The sequence below is a fragment of the Callospermophilus lateralis genome, chromosome 3 (genome assembly GCF_048772815.1).
Source record: "Callospermophilus lateralis isolate mCalLat2 chromosome 3, mCalLat2.hap1, whole genome shotgun sequence".
Lineage (NCBI taxonomy): Eukaryota > Metazoa > Chordata > Mammalia > Rodentia > Sciuridae > Callospermophilus > Callospermophilus lateralis.
Genome location: NC_135307.1, coordinates 129385562 through 129404452, shown reverse-complemented (window position 1 = coordinate 129404452; position 18891 = coordinate 129385562). Strand labels below are relative to the sequence as shown.

Below are 18891 nucleotides of genomic sequence, written 5' to 3'. Positions count from 1 at the left end.
CCAACTCACTTCACAGGCGAAAACTGAGGCCTTCTGGAAGCTGGAAGCTTTATGGCAGTTCCTAGAGGCCCCGAGGGAACTTTTTGGCTCTCTGACCGAAAATAAAAAAGCCCAGCCAGGGTGCGACCCTCAGACGGATCAAGGGGAGAAGGAGCTGAGGGCGGGGCCGCCGTTTCTGGGCGGGGCTTCCGGAGGTGGGGCTGCAGGAATTGGGACGGGGCGGGGCGCGGTAGGCTAGTGAGGACCTTGAGGCGGAGCCACGGAAGCGTACGTTCTCGGGGGCGGGGCCTGGGCCTGAGGCGAGTGCGGGACGGCCCCAGCTCAGGGTACGCCAGGGGCGGGGCCAGGACACCAGGACCCTGAAGAGTTCGGGACCTGGGCGTCTGGGAGGGTCTGCGGGCGGAGCCGGTGCGGGGGCGTGGTCATGCCGGTGACGAGATAGGGCGCGGGCCGGCGCTGCGGCGCGGCGCGGCGCTGCGCGGCCAAGATGGCGTCCTCCGGTTGGTGGCGTGCGGCCTTGTTCCTGCTCTGCGTCTCTGATCTGCTACTGTTGCTGCTGCTTCCTCCTCCGGGATCCTGCGCTGCCGAGAGCCGGGCCGGGACGCCCGGCGATGCTACTCCTCCTCCGCGGAAGAAGAAGGACATTCGAGATTACAACGATGCGGACATGGCGCGTCTTCTGGAGCAGTGGGAGGTCCGCGGCGTGCACAGCCCGGTTCATTTCGGTCCCGGGTCTGCTCCCAACCACGTACCCTGTCTTCCCCACCTGCCCGGTCTCGGCTTCCTCTGACCCCTACTTCTCCTGCGCCTCGAGTCCTTGCTGACCCATTCATACCACCCTGACCCCCTTAGCCTCTCTTTCTCGCGGCTTGCGACCCCCGCCCCAGGCCTCTTGTCCCGAAGACCTCACCACTTGGCCACAGTCACAGGTCACTCAGTACTTAGCCCTAGTTTTCCCTTTTCTGCCCACTGTAGTGGCCTCTGCGTTGGTGCTGTGGTCAGTGAGCTCCGCTAATGGGGAGACTCTTTCACTGTACCCCTGAAGAATATTTCCTCCATCCCCCATTGTTCAGGGTGAGCGGGTGGGATTAAGGGGCTTGTGGAGATGGATATTTTCAATCAGGCTATTTCAGCTCTGATAGTTATTCTGTCTTCTAAGTCAGTAGAATTTCTCACTGCCCATTTGGGGAATTTTGTAATTTTGTGGGATTTATTTTATTGGTGATGGTTGGGGTGGGGGGGAAGTAGCAAAAGCCAATGGCTCACAAATGTGGAACTCATCTTTGTTTAAAGGAGCAAAGACTGGTTTCTTGAGAGTGAGTTTATTTGTTACTTGGATGCACTGGACTGTGCAGTTACACGGAGTGTGAATAAGCGCGCACGGTGACAAAAAAAAAAAAAAAAAAAATTTGCTTTTTTCCTTTCCAAAAGTGGTTGTATTGCCTTACTCGATTTTCAGAGCTGGGAGAGTGGAGTCGAAAACTTGGGTTATGTTCTAAGTGTAATCTTGGACAGGTCAAGTCTTCTTTTTGGGCCACAGTTTCCTTCATTGCAAAATGAGGAGGTTTTACTGAAGGCTCCTAAGATTCTTTGTAAAGGTAATGTGTTGTGGGGAGAGGGTAAATACTTTCAGACATGAGTTTAAAACACCACCTGATGCATTTGACTGGAAGAAAGCAGCCTTTTGTTTTTATATTTGCAGCTGATGGAAAGATTGGGGTAGACTTCAGTGTGTCATACCCTGATGAAAAGGAAATTTTCTCTTCTCCTTTCCCTTGCAATCTTCCTGTCTCTTTTGGATTCTAACAGATAAAGCCTTTTGAACTGCCAAAGTGAGAACATCATCTCATGAGAAATCCTGCTCTGGAAGTATGCAGATTCTGAGCTAGATGTGGAGGTGCTGCAGAGATGAGCAAAGGACCCATCAGGAACAGTAGATAACAAAAATAACCACAATGTAAATATGACTGAATGCTATAAAAAGGAAGTGCTGCACTAATTTAGAGGTCCTCATGGAGGAAATGGTATTTTAGATAGGCCTAGGAAATTGTGGGGGCGATCCCATTTTAGGCAGACTAAGGAAAGTGTGGGAGAAGGTCATTTCCAACAGCAACAGGAGCTGAAGATGAGATGTAGGAATTAGGCAAAATCATGTAAAGAAAAACAGCCTAAGCTCTGGAGTTAGACTGCTTGCTTGGGTTTATTCCACTTGTGAATTTGGAATTGTACAGACCCTCTCAATATTAGCTATACTAGTTAACTTGGGTTAGTTAGAGCAGACCACATCTAAAACAAAGTATTAAGTGGTAAGAGCAGAAAGGTAAGTAGGAATTGGTAGCAAGCAGGCCATAAAAGGTCTCAAATGCTACAGGGTTTGTACTTTATGTGGATCTAATGAGTATGAAAAGTTGTATTACTCAAATGTTAAAATATTGGAATGTTTATGGTACATGCCTATAATCCCAGCAGCTCTGGAGGCTGAGGCAGGAGGATTGAGAGTTCAGAGCCAGCCTCAGCAAAAGTGAGGTACTAAGTAACTCAGTGAGACCCTGTCTCTAAATAAAATGCAAAATAGGGCTGGGGATTTGGCTTAGTGGTTGAGTGTCCCTGAGTTCAATCCCTGGTACTCCCCCCCCCCAAAAAAAAAAAAAGAAATAAATAAAATATTGGGATGTTTATACTTAATCATCCATAACATGTTAATTCTTGAGTGTCCTACAATACACACGTATAATTTTTAAATGAATCATAAGGTAGATTTTTTGCTCTTCATTTTTATCAAAATTTTTTTTAATGTGGTGCTGAGGATTGAACCCAGTTCAGGCATGCGAGGGTATTGCCCTACCACTGAGCCACAACCCCAGCCCATTGCTTTTCATTTTTTGCTGTGATACCTAATAAGCATTTGCCCAAGTTACTACATTGCCTTAGTTGTACTCTTAGGCACTTTTGGAATATACCCTGGAGTGAATGTTCTAGCTGTTGAAGGTTTTTGAAGTGTCATCATCAGAGGTAAACTTTAGGAATAGTATTAGGTCATGAAAGTTCAAGAAGCAAGAACAGGGAGAAAATATGAAGGCTTATACAAACACTTAATCTCATTTAATTCTCTTACCGCATTTATGAGAAAATATTTTTATTTTCTGGGTAATAACATTGAAGCACCTAGAAGTTAATTAATTTGCCCAAGACCACACAGCAAGCTGTCCAATTTTTAAATTTGTCACTGGACTTGAAAGCTGGTTCAATGAACCATTTTACTGTACTGCCATACACATTGGTAAACAGAAGTGTAAATAGAAGATAATGAAGAAGACCTGAATTAAACTAGAAACTGCAGGAATGGCATAGAAGGAGGCAGGATGTGGGAGATTTTATGCTTGTAATAGGAGTCTATTGACTGCGATCTCTGGAAGGTAACAGTTCAGTGTTAGTAAAATGACAGGTTTTGAACCCAGCTTTACTGGTGGTAACTTTGTAACCATCATTTGCCATCTCTGTAAAGCCAGACAATGTCCTACTTTGCAGAGTGTAATGATGATTAAATGAGCTAATGTATGTAGACCCTCCAAATGTGAGTGCCCTTTCCCAGTGGCAGTTATTTTTCTGTGGAAGAGCATATCCGTCTCTGGGTGCTTTTTTGTAGAAAGTGATTCATTCATCCCCAAGTGGTGATGGATGAGTTTTAAGGAGGCTGTAAATCTGTACCCCCACTTCTTTCCCACTCATGTGAGAATCTGTTTCAGTGAGGCTTGTGTCTCAGTTATGTGGGGAAAAGGTGAGAACCCTTTCTGTTGTGTTAGAATTAATGATGAGTCCCAATTGATATAGAAAAATTAATTATGGTTATTTCATCTTATGTTCAGATAAATGGAAGTGTATGGTGAGATTTGAGCCAGAATTGTGGATTTGCACTTCAGGTTGTCTCCTCTAGTGTGTAATTGTTTATCCTCTTCCTTCTACTACATTCAGCAGAAAACTTGTAGATTGTTCCCAAGGTTGGAGATAATATATGATAAAGTACCTGAAACATAGTAGCTATTCTGGACATGGTAGTTTTTGTTTTCAGGAACATGAGAGGAAGAAAAGGATTTGCAGAGTTCAGCTTTGTAGCTATTGACGTTGACAAACAGCAATGGAACATTGGTGAGGCCAGTTGAAAATTGGAGATGGCCTGAAGGCAAGATGGGGACTGTGGTCAGGGGAATGCCTAACTTGGTCTGTAGGTCTCAGCCCTGCCTGTGGATAAGGGTTGGATTGCTTTTAGCATAGAGAAAGTAATGAGAACAGATGACCCTGAGATAAACTGGGAGTGCATCAACCAGAAAAGAACTGGACAGTTGCCTGTATCTAAGATGCTGTTTTTCAATGTTTTTTTTTTTTTTCTATAACCAAAACACAAAATTAATTTTTTTTAATTAAAATTTCTTGAAGCAATCCTTACCCATTCTGTATCCTCTAGATTTATGATTAATTAATTATATTTTCATTAAAAGTGAAATGCTGCTTGTGACCAGCTGAGTTAGTTAAAAATACAAATATTGTAGGATCTTGAATCAACTTGAAGTCTAGGGGAGTTTTAAGGAGGCTGTAAAAGATGTTATGAAAAGAGGACAGAATGAAGACTGAAACAGCCTGGGGTTTTGGCAACAAGGAACTCTCTGATTTTGAAAGTGTGATTTCCATAGGGTGACTGCTTGGAGGGCACATTACCAGGGCACTAATGAGCAGTGTAATAGCAGCCTGTACTGGTTGCATTTGTCATTAAATCCCCCAAACAAACCTCAGGATGTTATTACCACCCACTTTCCCTTACAGGTGAGGAAAGTTATTTTCTTATGATCTAAGCAGTATGCCCAAGGCCACACAGCTTAAGTGCTGGAGTAGGAAGCTGAACCCAGACCCCTCTGACAGCATGGCCTATGCTTCTGTCTTCAGATCATCGTCAGTGACACCATCAAAGCAAAATACGGAAGAAAGGATTAGTCCAGAGGGTGGCATAGTTGAGAAGGTTGGGGTACTGTGTGTGCTCACACTGCTGAGGATCATAAGTTGTCTGGTTCTGCTTTTCCTTTTATTGATAAGGAAATAGGCCTAGAAGGATAGGTAACCTCACCCCGGGTCACACAACTGACTGTGTGGAGCTGAACCAAGATCCCAGATCTGATGTAGCTCACCTTTAAGTACTGGAATTCTTTCATTCTCACTTATTACTAAAATGTTACAGTAATACGTTGTGAACCATCGTCTTCAGCCTTGATCCCTCAGAGAGTTGTTCAGAGGACCAAGTAAGAGTGATAAGGGCTTTTGTTTCATGTTAGGTTGGATTTTTAGGTAACCACTAAAAATTATTGAGATGCAGTTCACAGGCATACACACCTCACCATTTCATTGGTTTTATTATATTCAGAGATGTACAATCATCCCCACAGTCAATTTTAGAACATTTTCCTTCCCTCAAAAAGGAAAGCCTCAGTCACTCCTCTCTGGTTTTCTCCCAGTCCCCCAGGTTCTCAGCCACCCCTAGGCAATCACTAACTAATCTTTCTGTTCTAAAAGGTTTGTTCTGTTCTAGACATTTCCTGCAAATGGAATCATAGGATATGTATAGTCTTTGTGTCTAGCTTTTTTCACTCAGCATATTTTCAGGGTTCATCCATATTATACCACCAGTATACCAATCAGTATTTCATTTCTCTTGTTACTGGTATTAACCTTTTCTTCAAGGAAGCTGCATCCTTGCTTCAAGGAACCTGCTTCCTACTTCTTTTAAGTATTTTTTATTTTTCTTTTGATCTATATTCTGTTTAGTCGTTGGCATTGTACTGTTGGTACATACATTTATATTCTGTTTAGTAGTTGGCATATGTACTGTTGGTACATTCTTTTCTTTATATTAGTATGTATTTAATGGATCTTATTTGGGAAGTTACAAATTGGTATTATTTATTTTTGATGTTCACATTCTTCTATATTTGGCCCATGAGGGCTGCTTTAGGTTGGTGTCTGTCATTTTGACATTCTATAATTAGTGGAACACTTTCTTGCTTTCTGATGCAGGAAGATATTCTAGGCTTCTCTTCTATTTTCCTTCCTGTAATTGGCCTTTTCTCTAAGGAATCCTACTTCTTTTAAATATTTTTATCCATGTACTTATCCATCTGCCTGTCAATCTATTAAAAGCCACGAATTTCTTCTCTTCCTCTCTTTCCAGCCTAATACCACAAGGTACATTCTTCCTCCTTCTGTATTTTACTTTCTTTCCAAAAGTGAGGAACCTAGCTGTCATTATCGTCAGTATATTTATAACTTTGTTCAAGCCTAGAATTGCAAATAACCTAGAATTGCAAATTCACTGCAAATAACCAATCTAGCTAGAATTGAATGTGTACAGTGAAATGCAGATTTTAAGTATACAGTATGAGTTTGAATAAAGGATACATCTAGATAATCCATACCTGTCAAAATATAGAACATTTCCCTTACTCCAGAAAGTTTCCTCATGGTCCTCTCAACCAAAGTCACCTCCTGTCCCCCTTCCAGAGGCATTCACTGTTCTAATTTCTTTCACCCTGCATTAGGTTAGTTTTGCCTGTTCCTGAATTTTAAATAAATGGTATCGTATAGTATATCTTATTTTGTATTTGCCTTCTAACACTTAGTATATTTGAGATTTGTTGTGTATATCAGTATTTGTTCTTCATTGCTGGGTAGTATTGCATTGTACAACCTTCCAGGAATTGGCCATTTTTATGACCTACTGTATTATGTAGATTCTTTGAAAGTAAACAAGCTATGGAAACTCATCACATGGGGGCTCTCTGTGAGTGGTAACTTAGAGTGATGGGTAATAAGTACCACCTGAAACTTGAACTTTGCTCATAAGCCAATTAAAAAGGAAAACAATGAGATTTCAGGTTGTATGGCTGCTCTTGACATCATATGTAGATATGTGTGCCGTGCCAGTTGAAAAGCAAGTTTCTGATAACAGATTTGATGCTTCTCCCCATCCTGCTAGAAAGATGACGACATAGAAGAAGGAGATCTCCCAGAGCACAAGCGACCCTCAGCACCTGTCGACTTCTCACAGATAGACCCTGGCAAGCCAGAAAGTATATTAAAGATGACGAAAAAAGGGAAGACTCTGATGATGTTTGTCACTGTATCAGGGAGCCCCACTGAAAAAGAGACAGAGGAGATCACCAGCCTGTGGCAAGGCAGTCTGTTCAATGCCAACTACGATGTCCAGAGGTAAAGCACCAACAACCTGTGGAAAAAAATCTCAGGCTGTGCTAGGGCATTTTCTGGGGCTTTAGCAGGGTATCACTCTTGGCATTCTTCCCAAGGGACTTAGACCTTTCCTCTCTAGGATTTATTTTGAATTAAAAAAAAAAAAAATTAATTATTAGTTAAAGTCAGTAAGTTTCTTTGTTTGCTACCACACTTAATCTTTAAGTTTTGTTTATCATTGAATCTTTAGCTTTTACGTCATCTGATTTAAAAAGTTGTATGGTTTAGCCTCTTGAGGAGACAGTCAAGCAAGCTTCACAGTTTGCTGCTTCTGGAAATCTCTCCTCAATGGAGAGTGCTTTTGTGTGTAGATATGTTCATAGACCTTGCACCAGGTTGCTAATAGATAGCTAATTTAATGTGAAGGAACCCATTTTTATTACCTGGTATGGTTCTAAAATATAAAGAATCTGCATTTTTCTCCTTCAATAACAGTTTCGAAATTGGGGGCCATGAAAGTGATGAGAAAGAATTGAAGGAGTACTTAGAGAGTATGAAGACCAGCAGAATGCTTTTGTTAGCTTGAATAGATACCTAGAGCAAGGGTCTCTGTAGAGTGGTAAAAGTAGCTGTGGGGTAGTCCCTCTAAAAAGGAGAGACTGTGCCCACCAGCCATGCTAGTAGGCCTCCCAGACTTCATTCTGTTCCTCTTTGCTCCTTGGATCCTATCTAGTGTGGATGAGCTGGGTTGCTTACTATTAAACTATGGGTTTGGATCTCTGTCTACTTTCTGAGTGTCTTCTTGGGCCCTTCAGGGCTTCTTATGACATGCTCTAAGCCAGTGGTTTTTATTCTTTATCAACAGAAGCTTTTTCCAAACAAAACTACAACTGGACACTTCAGAACATTAAACAGAAATGGAAGTGGCACTTCAGAGTATAAAACAAATGCCAATGGATGCTTCCTCCTTGCCCCACCCCTACTCCTGCAGCACCCTGTGCCACTAGGGAGCTTTCCTTAATGCTTTCATAACAGGAGCATCTACTCACGCCTCAAAGGAGTGCCCAGTGTCTGCTGTTTGTATCCAAGCAGAATATTTAATAGTTCAGCAAACTGCTATCTTCAGACATTAAATGTTTTAGGTTCTGTATTCATGTGGTACATGAAGAGAGCTTTTCTCTTTGTCAAGTGCCACTTAATCACTCTGACCCATTAGTACTTTGCTAGTACATGCTAATTGTCTCATCACATCTCTGTCAGGTTCATCGTGGGATCAGACCGTGCTATCTTCATGCTTCGTGATGGGAGCTATGCCTGGGAGATCAAGGACTTTTTGGTCAGTCAAGACAGATGTGCTGATGTCACTCTGGAGGGACAGGTATACCCTGGCAAAGGAGGAGGAAGCAAAGAGAAAAATAAGACAAAACAAGAAAAGGGTAAAAAGAAAAAGGAAGGAGATCCAAAACCTCGGGCTTCCAAGGAAGATAATCAAGCTGGAAACAAACGAGAAGACCTTTAATGGAGCACCTGCACTCCAAGGAGGAGCTGATAAGACACGGAGACCTTGCCATGTCATGGGCAGGACTGGGTGCAGGGAACTGCATATTGAATGACATCCTTATTTCTTCTAAAAAGGGTCTGCCACTTGATCAGTGTGTGGTCAGTATAAGAATTACTATTCTAAAGGCTTCCAGTATAAGGACAAAGTTTTTCTAATGATTGTGGACACTGACAGATTTATGTTTATTGTAAAACCACTTTCTGTGGAAACTTTACCTTGTTGCTTTTTCCCACATAAAGCTGGGGCATCATTGACTCCAAAGGTGCCATACCCTTTCATAGCATCTGCTCTGATCTGGTGACCTGATGTCACCAGATTTTCTATCAGCCAGAATGATGGCAGGTTCAAATCAGACAAGTCATGAAAATACTTAGTTGAGTCAAACTGTTCATGTTGCAGTCATTATTTTCATTGCAGCAAAGGCAGAATGTGCTATGGGAGCCAGATAGCCAGTTCTAGACATACAACTAGGAACCCAATCCACGCAGGAAATGCAGAGAACAGAAACAATGCCACTTGGAAATCCTAAGTAGTTATCTTTCTTTGACTGGGTTGCTCTCAGCAGTTGAAAAGAACTCTTGGTATCTGTCAGGTTTTTTGTGGTTGTAAAGTAAGGGAAATCTGTTCTGTTTTCTTAGCTACAGAAGAATGAGGCTGGTGTAGAGGGCTCGTGTTCTGCTGACAGTTATGTGTGTATGAGTTAGGACCAGCCAAGTCCTTTGCAGGGTGTGGCAGAAGACTTGACCTCATTGACAGTATTTCTAAACATTTTTCTTTGATAAAGTGCCTAAACTTGTAGTTGATGTGCTACTGTTCATGTCTAGCTATTTTGCCATTCATATGTTGAAGCCTACTTGAAAGAAGAGTTAGAACATTTATATACAGGTATCATTTTTAAGAACTAAAATTCTTTGGGGGGAAAAGCCTCAATTGTGATTTCAAGGAATTTAAACTAGCACATATACATCCTTAGAAATGTCACTGTTAAAGATTGGTACAAAGTGCAAAGTATATCTCTACCCTGCTGCCAGTAACTTGTCCCCAGTGGAGCTACTGTTAATTTGTTTCCAAAAAGAAAAAGTATGTTTCCCAGCTTGTGTGTGTATGTATGTGTGTTTTGGCCTTATAACATCTGTTTACACTTGTTTTGGTAACTGCTCACATTTCCCTCTAATGAACCACACCTTCTGCCTTCTTAGTTCTCAGTGGTGGAGACACAGTTGTCCTGCAGTCACTTAACCTCCAGGTCATTCCCCCTGCCGCTTTCCCCAAACCTGTGTGATCTAGGCTTTGGCATTAGTCCCAGTCAGAGTTAATCCCAATCAAGTTTGCTTGAGTACCCTCAGGAAATTTTGTTCTTCACTCATTTGAAGTTAAGATGTGAGACTGGAGCAGCTGCAGCCCTCTTGATATTTGAGTATGGAGTCAGCATAGTCATCCTGCAGAGGTGGACACAGAGCCATACCCTATTATCTAAGTTTCTAACTCCAGTCAGGTCTGAAACAATCCCTTTCCCTAGTTGTTTTTTTTTTTTTTTTTTTTTTTTCTGTTTTTACTTAGGACAGTTTGTTAGATTTTTATAATATGTAGCCATAATGGTCCATATGTTGATAAGACAATTATTTTAATTGAACAAGGGTGAACAGAGGCTTCACATTGCCCTCCACACAGAAGCCTTTTCAATCAGAACGTACAGCTGTATCCCACTGCTTCCCATGCTGTGTACAAAAGCCACTTCTGCCAGGGTTTATTAAGCATGTCTTATACGCTAGGCAATACTAGGTGCCAAAGACAGGGTAGGCACAGCCCCTGCTATCATGGAACTCAGTGATTTGCTAGATTAAAACGAATATTAATAATAGACAAAGGGGCTGGGATGTGGCTCATGCGGTAGTGCGCTTGCCTGGCATGCGTGCGTCCCGGGTTCGATCCTCAGCACCACATACAAACAAAGATGTTGTGTCCGCCAAAAACTAAAAAAATAAATAAATAATAAAATTTTAAAAAAAATAGACAAAGTAAAATGGTAACTGCTGGAAGTATGAAGTAAAAGAGGGCTAAGAGCAAGATGGGCACATTTTATTTTGTTGGGATGGTCAGAGAGGCCCTGCTGAGGGCAGGAGGAAGAAAAGGGGTCTTCAGAAACATCAGAGGCTGGGGCACAGTGCAGGATTGGGCTTGAGGAGTAAGGGGCACACAGTCTCCTGTAGGAATTTGAGATGCCCTGAAGGATTTTATGCAGTTTGTACTGAGTGCACAGAACTGATTAGAAGAGGCACCAATGGGAATAAGGCATTTTAGTAGTTCAAGGCATAGTCTGTAGTGGCTCAAGTAAGCAGGGTGTTAGAGAGGTGTGATCACCACTCACCTGCACAGTTCCTGTTGAGGGACACTCAGATTTTCAGTGTCTGGCTAGTATAGTCAAAACTGTGGTGAACTTTTTTTTTAAGTACAGGGGATTGGACTTGGGCACTCAACCACCAAGCCACATCCCCAGCCCTATTTTGTATTATATTTCTAGACAGGGTCTCACTGAGTTGCGAGATTGTCCTGTCTCAGCCTCCTGAGTATCTGGAATTACAGGTGTGTGCCACTGCTCCTGATATGTGGTGAACATTTTTGTGTACAATTTTTTGTGAACTTTTGTTTATATCTGAAAAGTAAATTCCTAACAGTGGAATAATCAAACCAAACAAAATTTTAGCATTTTGGGTATATGTTGCCAAATTGCTTTCCCAAGTGGTTTTGTCAATATAGTCTCACCAGCAGTAGATCTGCCCTTGCCAGCTCTGGACATCACATCTAAACAATTTTATAAATTTAAAAACCATGTTTTGTCTATTCTCTAGCCACCATACTGGAGAGGCGCCATTCCGAGTCCACATGTCTATACCCTGGAGCCACCTGTTTCAGCCCCAGCTGTGTGAGTCTTTCCAGTGTAAGCACATACATGAGTGAGATTTCAATATTTTAAGCCCCAGTCTCCCCCAGCTAACACCCAGGGGGAGCAAGATGAACTGTCCTGCAAAGCTTTAACCAGTCTGTAGACTGAAGAACAAAGAAAGTTGCTTTTTATGGAAGTGGGGTACTGGGGATTGAACCCAGGAGTGCTCTGCCACTGAGCTACATCCCCTGCCCTTTTTTATTTTGAGATAAGGTCTTGCTAAGTTGCCAAAGCTGATCTCAAACTTGCAGTCCTCCTGCCTTAGCTGCCAGAGTTGCTAGGATCCAGGCGTGTACCACCTCACCTAGCAAATCATGTTTTTAACAAGTTGTCTTCCTCTTCATGTTGTAGTATCTATTGATAGAATACATTTGGATGATATCTTTAGAATAACAACCAGGAACAGGACAATTTGTTACAGTGTACATATCCTTCCACCTTTCTTCATCTTCAGGCCCTCTGATTTTTGATGTTTATACTGTAGTGTTTAATATATTTGATAGTTTCCTTTATGATGTCAAATGTCTTTTTCTTTCTTTACTATATATATTAAATATATATTACTTATATATATTAACTATATTAAATATTGTTAATATATATATTAACTACTAGTCAAGGTGAAGGAATTCATGAACTTCCTCCTGTCTCCCTGGTTTTTGTTTAACAGTGTTACTTGTACACTGATGAGGTCTATATCTTGTCTCCTTCTGTAACCATTATGTCCATCTTTATTCTTTGAAGAACAACGTGGAGAGTTTCACATTTCTGGGTTTTGCTTTTTTCACCAGCACTTCAGACACTGTTCCATTGGAGAGGTCTGAGGCCACCCTTGTCTTTCCTCTTTCTATCAGATTCTGGAAATTTCTCTGCTTGCTTAAAATTCAGTAATTTTGCTAGGAATTCCCTTCATGTCGATTTTTCTGAATTATTTTTCTTTTAATCCTCCCAGAACATGATAGATCAGTTCTAATTGATTCAACTATTTTTTTTCTTTCTCATTAGTTTGAAAAGATGTAATTTCTATTGTTAGTTTTAGTTTTGTGCTGGTATTTTGGGTACCAATTTGTTTACTTAACTCTGAAATGATCTTTTTTCCAAATCCCATTTAATTTTTGTCTCATCTTTGAGCTAGGTTTTTTTTTGTAATTCAAGTTTTTGTTCTATAATTAAAAAATGACTTTGATTTATGTATTTTTACCTCAAGAGACTATTTATTTATATATGCATCCTATATTCTTTTGTTGTTGCTTTCTAGTTCCAAAATGCTTGGCTAGATGCCACATCTTTTTTTTTTTTTTTTTTTTCCTCTGTTACTACATAGTAGGCATGACTTTTCTCAGAGTTTGATCCACATAGGTGTTTTTGGTGAGTGCTCCGTGACTCTCCTCCCTCCTTCTCTGAGCATTGTTTCCTTTCCTGGAAGCTGAAATTTGGGAGCTGAATGTTGTTTTCTCATAACTGAACAAGAAAGAGAGAGGAGTTCAGACCAGATGCTGTGAGAGGTAGTATAGTCTTTAGCCTCCTATACCTTGAGAAGTTGTAGCCTCTTGCCTCCTATACTTTTAGAATGCATTCAGGTTCTCCTCCATGATGGGGAGGGAGCAGTAACTGATCCCAAGAATGCTGATTGCCAAGATTTTAGAAAGTGCCAACCCAACTTCTACCTTGGATCCTTCTTAAATCCTTCACTCCTCTCACAGAGGGGAAGGCTGGGGTGTTTTTTGCTTCACTCATCTCTCTGTAGTAAGCATCTCTACTTCTGCCATGCAGAATGTGGCTTGCACCAGGGCAGACTTGGGTGTGGGAAGCACAGCACTTGCCACAGTCACACAATTTTTTTTTTCCAGTGGTACTAGGGATTGAACCCAGGACCTCAAGCATGCTGGGCAAGTGTTCAACTACTAAGCCACATCCTTAGCCCTTTTTATTTTATTTTATTTTATTTTGATACAGGGTCTCACTAAGTTGCCCAGTTTGGCCTTGAACTTGGGATCCCGTTGTATCAGCTGGGATTAAAAGCATGCACCACACCTGGCACCTTAGGCACACAACTTAAGGGTCACAAAACTCAGTAATCAAGACAAATAATATTTTAATGCAATATTTTAAAAATCAAAAAACATAATGAACAGAAGATGAGCGTTTTAAATAAAGACCAAATCCAACAAACTGGATTTAGGGTGAGGCTGTGAGATAAAGCAAGGAGGGACAGGGTTGATCTATCCTAAACCAGTAATCTTTGGTTGATTCTTAGGTTTTTATGTTTAAAACTTTGAATTCCATCCAGATGCAGTGACACATGCCAATAATTTGGGAGGCTGAGGCTGGAGGATGACAAGTTTTTTTTTTTTTGGCGCGGGGGGGGGGGGGTACCAGGTATTGAACTCAGGAGCACTAGACTATTAAGCCACAGCCCCTGCCCTATTTTTGTATTTTATTTAGAGACAGGGTCTCACTGAGTTGCTTAGCACCTTGCTTTTGCTGAGGCTAGCTTTGAACTTGCAATCTTCCTACCTCAGCCTCCCAACTGCTGGGATTACAGGAGTGGACCCCTGTGCCCACCAGATGGCAAGTTTTGAAGCCAGCCTCAAAAGAAAACACAATGTTTTAATTCTACTCCAGTATTGCCAGCAACTCTTGGGACACTGAGACAGGAGGATCACAAAAAAAAAAAAAAGCTTTATATATATATATATATATATATATACACACACACACACACACACACACACATACATGCCAGGTGCAATGGGGCACACCAGTAATCCCAGCAGCTCAGGAGGCTGAGATAGGAGAATAGTAAAGTCAAAGCCAGCCTCAGCAAAAGCAAGGCACTAAGCAACTCAGTGAGACCCTATCTCTAAATAAAATACAAAATAGGGCTGGGGATGTGACTTAGTTATACAGCATTAATGGGTTAAATCCCCAGTACTACAAAAATAAAAATAAAAGTTGAAGTTCCCTGAATTCCCAGGTTCTTATAGGATAAAAGCTGAAATCTTGATTTTTATTAAATTAGTACCATCACAGTAATGTTAAAAGTTTTCTTGAAAAAAGAATAAATTCCCTCTACTAATGCACCGTCCTAGCTACTCATACAGTTTTTATTTCACCAAATTTCCTTTCAGACCATTGACTGAGTGCAGCATTCACGTCCTAGTAGAAATAGCTTAAGGATTGTTGAAAGACTGGCAGTGAGAGGGCTCTGGCTAAAGGTTTTAAGGAGGGGTCATAGCCTTTCCAGTGCTTCACAATGTATGTGCTTTTTTTTTTTTTTTTTTTTTTTTTTTTTTAGTTATCGGCTGACACAACATCTTTGTTTGTATGTGGTGCTGAGAATCGAACCCGGGCCGCACGCATGCCAGGCGAGCGCGCTACCGCTTGAGCCACATCCCCAGCCCCATGTATGTGCTTTTTTTTTAAAAAAAAAATCAGATATAAAGATTAACTTGGCTGTGAAATCTGATGGCAGATGCTTTCCCATGGCAAAGCTGTAAGGTGTCTTGAGACGTGTTGGGGGAGGCCAGAGCTCAGAGCCAGTGTCCTTTCCAGCATAAAGGTCCAGCTCACCTAAACTTGTCACAGAACCCTGTAGGATTGAAGCTGAGAGAAATCCCCTCCTTGACCAGATTCTGTTCAGGCTCCTTTAAGCCCCCAGTCCCCCACCTTCAGTCTGTCTTTGGCTAGGTTAGCTTTAGCAAGTATGCTGTCAAGTCAATTTATCAAGAACTTGATCTCTGATTAAGTATTCTACACCCCACCCTGATGTCTGATCATCCTGGCCTGCCTTCTGCAAGAATCCTGTAAAATTTGTTTATCTAGAATCCCTCTCATCCCTGATGTTTCCTCTCAGTCATTTTTCATCCACTGACCCCACCCTTGGCTATCAATTCCTACTGTCCCTGCAGTATTTGGAATTGAGCCCAGTTCTGCACTGAGGTATCTTTTCCCTTATTGCACTCATTACTGATTAGAAACCCATTTTTGTGACTATAACTACTGTCAGACTCTGGTTTTCCTTTAACAAAGTCTCTGAAAGAAAAAGTTCCAAAGAATAGCTGAGTTGGCTATACAAGAAGTTGGAGCTGGGGAGGAGAGCAGTTGATGGTAATCACAAGAGTGCACATGTTTTGGACTTCAGTGTTTACACATGCTTGCCTTCATCCACTGCAAGTGAGCCTCACACCTGCCCTGCAGTGGAAGTGTTGGTACCTCTAGTTCTCAGATCTGAAAGGGGAGGGGACTTGATTGTGACCCCACAGCCAGAGAATGTTCTGTCTCTTTTGTAAGATCGCTGTCGAGTGAAGTAGAGTTTTGAGTTCTCTCTACTGTCCAAAAAAACAAGGTATAGCTTGGGAAGGTGACTTGGCTACAATTCTTCTCCGAAGCTATCACTAAAGTGCTCATTTTCTTCCCATAAAGGGAAGTCAATTTGAAAATTAAGGGATGCTCCCATTAGAGGGCAGCAGAGACCCACAGTGCTGCTTGACTTTCCCATCACTGCTGATTTCCCCACTGCTCCTTGGGTGAGAATTCTTCAGCTATTATTTTAATTAACATGTTGCTCAAACGCATTTGCAAAATATATGAATATCTGTCTACACCTCTATCACTGAATTTCTTTGAAGCCTAAAGTCTTATCTAATCCTGTGTGCTATTCAAACATATTCCATCCACACAGCAACCCTGTAGTCGATACTGTATTATCATCTCTGGTTTACACACAGGGAAACCAAGGTTCAGAGAAGTTAAGTATTTTTTCCAAAGTACCACTGTAAGGAAGTGACAGAACCAGAGTTTAAACCAAGTAGTCCAGCTCCAAAGTTTATACCTCCCACATCCCTGCCCATCTCCTGAGTGCCTTGGAAGAGAGCAGCTTGCATCCTGTGGACCTCTTTGCAAGAACCACCTGCCCGGTGGCATGAGAACTCCCCATTTAAGATCTGAATGCCAATAAATTCCAGGAATTGTTTGGGTCATAGGGATAAAGACTAGCAGGGGAGGCAAGTTCCTACCCTCCTTACATTTACTGACTGTGCATTAGAAGACCCTCAGTGTCATTCACTGTGTAATGCACCTACTTTGTCAGACACTAGACACCCTTACCTAACTGCACGTTACTACTGTACATAGTCTCCACATCCTTCCTTTCCTTGCTTATAAACCCCACAAGGTTTGGTGTCAGTTAACATATAATATGAAGCCCATGAGAGCAGTTCTGGGGCTTTATTCACTGTATCATCCTGGGCAAGTTACTTAAGTGCCTAGGACTGTAGGCACTAAAAGAATTTTCCACCTCATAGAGGTGTATGATGTGAAGCACTTATTATTGTCATATGTTACTTATAATTTTGTGTGTGTGTTTTATGTTGCAGATGAATAAACAGACTCAGGTTAAGCCTTGTCAAGGTCACAGCTAGGCAGAGGCAGGTTGGTGTCCCCTCTGGGCTATTCTCTGGAAGGGCAGTATTCTTTTTATTGTAGCACAACACCCCCAAGGTCAGGGCTGGGATGGAAGTCTACATGGGCCAGAGATTTTTCCAGAACAAAAGCCACCTTCCAAGCATAGTGCATATAAAAACAGACCTGGCCACTGCCTTTTGGACATAAATACCTGCCATCCCCATTTCTACCACTGATGTGCTCTACCCTCAAGTGCTTGCATGACTGAGGACATCCCTGTCAGGGGAGACAGCCTTATCCTGACAGGCAGACCATGGAGCAGGGTTGCCAGCATCCAGGATGGGTTGCAGGAGTCTGCAGGCTGACTGTGTTGTTTGCTAGGACAATGAAATTTCCGGTGGGCAGACTTCAAGAGGTCCCACCCAAGTGTCACAAGCAAGAAACTGGATAGCCCTTTCCACTTGGTCCAGTGTGGGGAAATCTGAGTTTGTTGCCAGGGCCTCTTGGCAAATTCTCCATAGGCCTTGTTGAGTCCACTTAAAGCTGAACTTTCTGTCAAACTCGGAGTTAATAGCCCAGGAGGAGTTTGAAGTCTTAGCACATAATTCCTGGCAAATTTCAAGCAAGATTTTTTCTGAAGAATTGTGCTGAGGTTTCCAAGGTGGAGTTTCAGAACCAATGACTGGACCCTAAGTGGGGTAGTGCTGAGAAAGGAGGTCTGTAGCTGGTGGAATGTCAGGAATCCCAGGACATCTGGTCTGTTTTGCATCTGCTGCTTCAACCAGTCTGCATTCTTCCTGTGGGGAGTGAGGGCTCCAGTGATGGGCCTGGAAACAGGAGATCTCTTTGATCCTTGTCTCCCACCTCTGCCTGAAGTAGGATGACTTTGAGTGCTATACTTCATGTTCTGGAGCCTTCCCTTTCCATAAACAAGGGTGACAAGTGCTACCAGACCTGGAATTCACATCTTGGAAGAAACAGGGCAAGAGGGACCCATACTCCAATACAAAGGAAGGCCCTGATTTCCCTGAGACAGAAACTTCCTTGCAAATCTCCTGAGCTCTTGTTCTGTTAGAACTCCTGCATGGTAAGGATTGAGTTTGGGGTCTTTGGTTCCAACCTCTTACATATTTCAATTTATTACCCCTCTGAACCAGAATGTGTCATCCCTCTGGGCCTCATCTAGAATAGGCCAGCATTGCCCAAAGTAATTTACTCAGGGAACAACCCACCAGGGAGGATTCTGGTACTTTAAGCCAGTTCTTTGTGCTTTTGAGATATAAAAGCAAGGTTGCCTATGGTGATCCATACCTATAATCCTAGCCACTTGGGAGGCTAAAGCAGGAAGATAGCAAGTCCCAGACCAGACTAGATAACTTTGGAGACCTTTTCTCCAAATAAAAAATAAAAAGGTAGAGCACCACTGGGTTCAATCCCCAATACCAAAACCAAACAAAACCAAAGGGGCAAGAGGTACAAAGCCTCTGGGCAGAGAGGCAGTGGGCTATGGAGAACAGGACTGCATTAGCTAAACACAAATGTGTATACAACGACAGCTATGAGAAGTGCTAAACTTCTAACAGAGGCATTTTCCTAGGGAGGCTAGAGAAAAACTTCCCAGAGCAGGTGGCTACTAAGCTGAGATTGCAGCAGGCATGAGTGAATACAGGGTGGGTGGCCTGGAGAGCCAGGCAGTGGCACCACAAGGACAGGAGTTTGTCCTTGACTATAGCTGAGATGCCTGCATGCA

General features: G+C 42.2%; 1 protein-coding gene across 1 annotated transcript; it reads left to right on the top strand.

Moving 5' to 3' along the window:
* Positions 1 to 362: 362 nt before the first annotated feature.
* On the top strand, positions 363 to 12723 carry Mesd (mesoderm development LRP chaperone). Its single transcript, XM_076851275.1, has 3 exons — positions 363 to 694; positions 7019 to 7251; positions 8491 to 12723. The coding sequence occupies exons 1-3, from the start codon at positions 488 to 490 to the stop codon at positions 8747 to 8749; spliced, it is 699 nt and encodes a 232-aa protein (XP_076707390.1). The 5' UTR covers positions 363 to 487; the 3' UTR covers positions 8750 to 12723.
* The last annotated feature ends 6168 nt before the right edge of the window (positions 12724 to 18891 follow it).

Bases quoted from the DNA above. Each gene is read 5' to 3' on its own strand.
- Mesd (XM_076851275.1), top strand. From the start codon at position 488: ATGGCGTCCTCCGGTTGGTGGCGTGCGGCCTTGTTCCTGCTCTGCGTC. The intron at 695-7,018 runs GTCCGCGGCGTG...CCATCCTGCTAG, and splicing joins GTCTTCTGGAGCAGTGGGAG to AAAGATGACGACATAGAAGA. The intron at 7,252-8,490 runs GTAAAGCACCAA...CATCTCTGTCAG, and splicing joins GCCAACTACGATGTCCAGAG to GTTCATCGTGGGATCAGACC.